General features: G+C 54.0%; 1 protein-coding gene across 1 annotated transcript in view; it reads left to right on the top strand.

The window, feature by feature from the left end:
* Positions 1-1,380: 1,380 nt before the first annotated feature.
* The window catches only part of SEZ6L (seizure related 6 homolog (mouse)-like), a 38,726-nt gene continuing 32,788 nt past the window's right edge, over positions 1,381-7,318 (top strand). Inside the window, exon 1 of the mRNA XM_010582261.1 lies at positions 1,381-1,429. Within this exon, the coding sequence (XP_010580563.1) occupies positions 1,381-1,429 (49 nt within the window). The remainder of the gene's footprint in view (positions 1,430-7,318) is intronic.

Here is a 7,318-nt window from a genome sequence, read left to right as displayed (position 1 = left end):
TCCCTGCCTTGATCCCAGACCAGCAGCAGCACTGCTCTCCTCGCGGGAGCCGAGCTTGCTGGTGTTCGCTGGGCAATGGCGCTGCTCCTTGTGTAAGGAGAGAAAAGAGCTTTTGGTCTCCAAAGTCAGCGCAGCACCCAAAAGGCACAGCAATTCCTGCTTCTCCTGGGCCCGTTGAACCGCACCTCCCGCGAGAGGCGGCGCAGGATCCGTGCAGCCATCGCCTCGGTGAGGAACTGGGGCTGCTCTCCCAGAAGGGGTGTAGAGCTGACACTTAGATGAAATCAGTGAGGCAATTTCAATTAAAAGCAAACTTTTCAAGCTATCTAATCAAAAAATATAAAGGCTTCTTTTCAGCTTTTGTTTCCAGTACACAGAGGAGCCCGTGCCTGCCAGCGGTGAAATGGCTGTCTTTATTGTGTAGATGACTGTGAAGGACACAGGCTGTGTTCCTATTTAGGAAGGCATTGAGGCTTTCTTGGAATTCATTAGGAAAGGTAGGGAGGGAAGGGTGCAGCAAAACAAGAGCCCTTGCAGCTGCAGCCTAACGCTCTCCTGACAGTGACACAGGAGAGAATCAGCTGGCTCCCCCAGAGGCAAATCTTTTTAGTTTTTCCACTGCAAAATGTCTTTTACAACACCTAAATTCGAAAAGCATTTTCCATTTCTCTGGCTGGGGCTTATCTAGAGTCTGCAGTGAAAGGCAAGCCGCACCACCAGTAACCCAGCAGCTTGCTCTCCAGCATCGCTGCAGTCCCAGACAGAAGCCACCACGTCTCCTCACCAGGACCCATCTGGCATAGCCTGAACAGCTCTGCTAGATGTCAGCATCTGTGCATGTCTTCTACAGGCTTGTGCTGCTCTTGCATATGCCCCAAACTTGCATGGAGCAGAGGTTTTGAGGCTCAGTGTGCCCACCAGCCTGCACACCGGCAGAGCAAGGGCAGAACCAGTTTGGGGCATTACCAGCATGGCGAAGGGGCCGGGCAGCGCGGGCACCTCGCCTGCTCTGACAACGGAATCGCTGCCGCTCCATTGCCCTCTGCAGCCGTGAGCCTCTGGCTGCTTTCGCGGGAGCCAAGCTAAGGCAGAACCAACAGTTCACTCTGCTTGCTGGTAACCCAGCAGACGTCCAGTGTTTCCTGCAGGCTCAGGCACGGCACATGCCTCAGCATTACGCCTGGATCTGGGAAAAACGTGCCAGCCTCGGGAATCAGCAAGATTGCCCGTTTGCAGCCCCAGCATTGCTGCGTTGGCCTTCTGTGCCATGAGGAGCCAGCGCTGGCAAACCAAAGAGATAAAACCAACGCAGCAGAAACACAGGCGTGCCAATGAGAAGAGGGTGGTGCTGAGCTGCAGGCAGCTCCGGTCAGTCGGGCAATGCCGGGGGAGCAGCTGACGGTGAAACACGACGGGGAGATGCTCTGCGGTGCGAACTGCCTGGCTGCATCAGCAGGATGCAGCGCAGCGCGATTGCAACTCATTATCGCTCATTGGTACATTGTCACCCAACTGCACAAATTGAATTGAGTCATGGCAAATGAAGTCTCCTCGAGTGACTCAGATTATCTGAGCGGGCTTCTATGGGCAAGGGCTGTATTTTTCCATGTTTCCGCTCCACATGCATCAAACTGGCCTCACAAGCAAAGCCTTAAATTATACAGCATTGCATCTTTGATCAAAACAAGAAACCTGGACAAATAGCAAAGGCAGCAGTCTGCTTAAAGTCAGGACTATGAGCCCAGAGTTAGAGCCAGCCCTGAAGAAGGCATTCGGCTCCAAAAAATTCCTTCCCAAGACCGCCAGCACCGTTCCCAGCTACAGGCCAGAGCATTCTCTGATGGAAAATACATGTTGCAAGTTTATGTTGAACTTGCTGCTGCTCTTCCTGCTCCCATGAAACTGGCTGTTGTGCTTCTCACGAGCAAACAGCCCTAACCCATGGCCTCCGGACTCCAGCCGCTGCTCCAGCCTACACCGCACCTTGCAGGTTCCTGCCGAGCACCCACAGCGACAGGCATAGGATGCGACCATCATTTCAGGGGGAGCGATGCCCGCAGAGGTGCTGAGCCATGGGGCTGTTTGCAAGGGGCAGACGGTCAGGTCTGAGCCTTGGCAGCCCTGCAGACACTGCCCTCCCTCCCTGCCAGCTCAGGGCAAGACCTGGGGGGACCATCCCCACTCAGAGATGGCCCGGGTCCCCTTCAGCAGCAGCTGGTCCTTCCCTGAGCTTTTAATATTGTATGTCAAAAAGGTAATCCTTAAAAACAGATTTATTTCTCAGATGTGCCTATTTTAATCGTACTACACTGCTATCAAAAGTACATTAAAGATTACGATTACCCTGTAGGAACATAAACAATAGCAGCAGTAGAAAAAAAACTTATCCAAGTCGGATGACACACTGTTTTTTATAATTTGCTGATACGTTACCTGCTGGGAAGAAGAGTCAGGTACTTTCTCAGTGCATTTCCCAATCAGCAGAGTGTGTCAAAAATAATAATATCGCCAGGAGACACGCACAGGCGCCAGCAATGACATGCGTGTCTTACAAGAATATACGAGGAACATCTGACAAAGCCCCCTCTCTGCACGCTGATTCAAATATCAAAGCTCTTCTGGAGAGGCTTGTTGAGTGCCGCTCCTCCCCGAGCCAGAGCGGCACGGCGGCTGCAGTGTCACACGCTGCCAAAGCTGCTTTGATGGAAGCAGAAAAGCTGCAAACTGAAGAGCTGCCCCCGAGGAGAGCCCGATGCTCCCGCAGTGCAGCCAGGTCCAGCCCTGCGCTCCGCTTCCCAACACACCCACCCTGAGAGAGGGCTTGTGGTAGAAACATACTTCAAGGGCCAGCATGTCAGGGCTTTCTCATTTAACTCAATCCAGCTGTGATTAATGAACAAAACAGGCAATCATTTACATATTTGTGGGGTTTGATTTTTCTGTTTAAGGAATTCTTGGGGGTGGGGGAAGGTGATATTGCCTAGTCTCTTAAAAGGGAGGTGTGTTTCCATGCCCCTCCTCAGCACCCTTGTACCTGCTTCCATGGTGAAACACGGTGGAGGGGCAGCAAAGCCCCTGGGGGGGGGCACAGCATGGGGTGGGCACAGCATGCCTCACTGGGGTTGGGGAGGGAAAGGCGAGAGTGCCCTGAGCCTGGTGGGAGCCAGCTGGAGCCTCTGCGTGGGTGCAGGGGGGAGTGAGGCATCTCCACGCAGGGCAGGGTGCCCTGGTGTGCGCAGGAGAGCGGCAGGGAGTTGCCTACAGCGAGCATCTGCTGCGAGGCACGACGGGAGAGGCAGAGACGTGGTCTCTGCTGCTTGCCACAGTCCGGCCAGAGGGCCGAGTCCTCTTTGCTTGTTTGTGATATGCTTTTAGCCTTCTGCTTCTCCTTCTTGGGGGAATACGGGGGTTTCCTGGGAGCAGAGGACCGGGTGCCCCACAGCTCGTCAGGCTCGTTAGCTGGGCGCAGCAGCCGTGCCCACCATCGCTGCCCGAGCAGCCTTCGTGCTCTCAACAAAGAGCCTGTCATCTTTGTTCCCAGTGTACTTGCACCTCCACAAAGACTATCATTATCCTTTCTGATATAATTAAGATCAATCAAACAGAATAATGGAGCAGAGGTCAAGGAAGGCTGTTACTTCCTCGGGGAACAAGGGGCTGCTTTCGTCAGAAATACCAGGGAGCCAGCTTAATTGTTCTAAATTTCAGAAATTACAAACGTGCCTTATAATTGCATGATCTCCCGCACTGGAGGGAGGAGGGACCCCAGAGAGGCTTTGTCTCGAAGCGTGCTGCCTGGCCCCACAGAGAGCTCTCGCCCGGCAGGCACTGCGCCCATAGAGCAGCACAGCTAAGTGAGCTTTCTTCAGGGTCCTATGGGTCGTGCCACCCATACCGGGCTGGTTGGAAACTCTCTGCCCTGTGCCAGCCCAGCCAGTGCTGTAAGGCTGAGGAGGGATGCAGAGGTTGCTGGAGCCGGGCAGGGGACTGGGCAGGGCTGGGGGCTGCATCCTACCTGGGAGTGAAGGTGCCGCTGCTGCTTGCCATGCCAGAGGACCGTGCTTCTCTCCTGACATCTTGACAGCTAATGAAAATATATTTGCTATCTGTATTAATTAAAATAAAGTGCAGCGGCTTGTCATTAGGCTCTGTGGGAGAAGCTGTACATAGGTTATCATCATCCAACACGGCATAGTGCAGAAATGGAATTAGTTCTGCCAGGCCATCTTTAAAACACAATTCACTGATGACTGATAGAGCTGACAATTAATTATATAAAAAACAGTGCCGCTGGAAACGAAGGGAGGACTGAGAGGAGCACCAGCAGCAGCCCAGCTGCCCTGCAATGATGGACCCGGGGTGGGCTGGGCACCCGTCCCAGGGTCCGGGGCAGGGCAGGGTGGCGAAGCCTGTGCCAGCCCCAAGCTGCTGCTCTGCCCCCAGCAGAAAGACTACATTTTTATTGAGAAAAATAAAAAAAAAAATTAAAAAATTGAATTTCATATTCCTTCAGCCAAATCTTGTCTGAAAACAGGTTCATTTCTGAAAAAGTAAGCCAGTGCATCCCACAGCATGGCGAGGCTGGATGCGCAGTGACGTGCCGGGCACTGTGCCTCCTGTACGGAGCTGAGCAGCAGCCTGTACCGGCTGACATGGGGAGCTGCCGTGCTGCCAAACCCTGGAATTGTTTTAACATAATGAGGATCCGGCAGCTGAAGTGCAGTTTATTGCTTTCTTTAGAAGGAAAATAGTAAGTAATGGAGGAGGTGACTGGCTGACAAACTGTATCACGTCTGCCTGGCGGTGTTCTGGGCTGTTAAACGGCGTTTGGGAGCAGAACGTGTCCTGTCCCTCGGCCATGTGCGGTTTCGAGCTGTGATTGCTCCGCTTCGCCGGGGTGTGCCGGGCCGGCAGCCAGCGTGGGAACGGGGAGTGCCGGGCTTTGCCCTAGTTACTAACAGCCTCCGTGGCACAGACCGTCCCCATAATCGATGGAGTCCAATAACTGCAATAACCACAAACATCAGTAACCCAACACTTTTCCTGCCTTCCTGATTGCTAGCAGCGGGACTGTTCGCAATCTGTCAGGAATCATTAGACGCCAGAGCTACATAATTTCAGAGGAGTACAACAGGGTCTTTTCAAGGGCACTAGGTAGTTGCAGGCAGTAGCAGGCAGCAGGCGGGCAGGTTTCTGCGTGGCCTCCATGAAGAAAGAAAATGCAAAGAAAAGCATTGCTTGGAAAAAAGTTTCTTCCTTCAGGGCAGCTCCTTTGGAGAGATGCAGGCTGCAACCTTCAGTGGGACATATCAACCCCGATGCCTGGCCCAACAAACTGACGGAGCAGGCAGAGCTGAAATCCCGTTTTGTCCCTGGGGAGGGAGAAACGGGCCATGCAGGGGGGCTGAGGGGTGCAGGGGACAAAGGCACATCCTGGGCTACAAGGCAACCCCAGCCCTGTCCCCCTTCCCTCACCTTGAGCATCTTCAGCTCTGCCGGCTCTGCCCACCTCTCCCCAGTGCATGGTGTGATCACTGGGTACTGCATCCCCACAGTGGGAAAAGCCCAGTTCATTCAGTGGGGAGAGCAGAAAATGGTGTGTACCACCATGCCAGGCTTCTCCTGCGCTGCCCTCATTGTTCTGAGGTACCTCTGCACCCCGGGAAGATGGCCAGGACCTGATGGGCTTCAAATCCCGCACAGAGATCCCTCAGTGGATGCTTTTGGAGTACCCGTGGAAAAACCCATGGGACCCCAGCAGTGCCAGCTGCGTCCTCCCCTGCTGCTATGGGGGAGGCAGCGATCTGACTCCAAGGAGGCTGCCTGTATCTGCTCTCTCAGGAGCTTGGACTAGAGCAACACTGTGATTCCTGTTACATCTTGCAAAAGAAATTCAAAGCATTGCCAAACAGCTTTGGCAAAAGGCAGCTCAGTTCTACCCCATGCCTTGCAGTCGAGGCAGAAGCTGTGCCGTTAGCTCGGGCAGAAACCAAATCCTCCGGCTCCCCCAGCCTGAGGAGCGCAGGGCAGCCATGCTGCGGCATAAGCATGGGGCTGTTCTGGTCACCTGGATCTCTAGCATTGTATTGTCATTTTGTATTTCCCATTCTGGAGCGGAAATCAAATCAAACCAAGCTGTGAACACACTCCAGACAGGTAGAACAACAGAAGGAGGTTTTGAATAGTCAGATAGTCCCACGGATGTGACTGCTTGGAAGTGAGACCATGAATGATTTATAGCCAGGCAGAGAAATAGTCATCTATTATAATTAGACTAAACTTAGTCTCTCCAGATGTTTTACGGCTCTGTATCTTGTAATTGTTTCCCAGCCGTCCCCAGATGCAGGGATTTTTAGCTAAACCCAGTGGCTGATTGCTTGTGCTGTTCTGCTCTGCTTGGCTGACCCCCCCGGCCCGGCGTGTGTCTTGGCCAAGGTAGGGACGGCAGGGACACGAGCGCTGTGCCCCGCTGGCTTGCAGCTCAGCAGCGCAGGTGCTCAGGACCGAGGGTCGCAATTCAGAGCCCACCGCGCTCCCGTAGAGCCCCTGGTTGGCACAGCAAGGGCTGCTCCCGGTGCTTGGGGACATCGGTGGATCGGGGAGAGGAGCTCTCAGGGGCAAAGCCCTTCTGACCATGGCGTACTGACCTCCCCAGCCTGGTGGCAGCCCAGGGGGTCCCAGGCAGCAGGGATCGCCACGGCACTGCAGTCAGTGCTCCTGGCTCGCACCCTGTGAGCAACGTTCCGCCTTATAGCAGAGCTGCTGAAACCCAGGCTGCAACCCTGCTGGGGCTACTCCATCCCTGCTGGGGCTCCTGCAGCCCTGCAAGGGCTCCTGAGTCCCCTCCATCACCCAAGAGGCAGTGACAGGGCATAGCAACCCTGCCAACACATTGGTTCATGCAGCGCAAGCATCGAGAGATGCTGGCGTGACTTGGCAGGGGCAAAGCCGAGCACAGCCCGGCTGGGGCAGGAGCTGGCAGGAGACCCTGGGCACAGCACGGGGCATGAGCTGCGTTTCACGGGGCCGACCTGCTCCCAAAGAGTTAATCATAGCACTCGCTTCTCAAGATCTGCTCCGCTGCATCTTAACAGTGATGGGAGATTAATTATTTTAGTCTCAGATAGCTGACTAGAATGGGCTTTTTGTATCTAAATTTACTCACTCTTTAGGAAGCCATTTAATTTTATACCCTGATATAGATGACTAGGCTGGATGATTGGTTGAGAAAGAAGGAACTTCTCTTCCCCCAGTTCAATTTGTATCCTGAAAAGCTGCCAAAATACTCAATTTCCTCTCCCCAGGTGGGCCCTGAGGA

This window comes from Haliaeetus leucocephalus, unplaced genomic scaffold (genome assembly GCF_000737465.1).
Source record: "Haliaeetus leucocephalus isolate CR32 unplaced genomic scaffold, Haliaeetus_leucocephalus-4.0 Scaffold840, whole genome shotgun sequence".
NCBI lineage: Eukaryota > Metazoa > Chordata > Aves > Accipitriformes > Accipitridae > Haliaeetus > Haliaeetus leucocephalus.
This window is presented reverse-complemented; position numbering and strand designations above follow the sequence as displayed.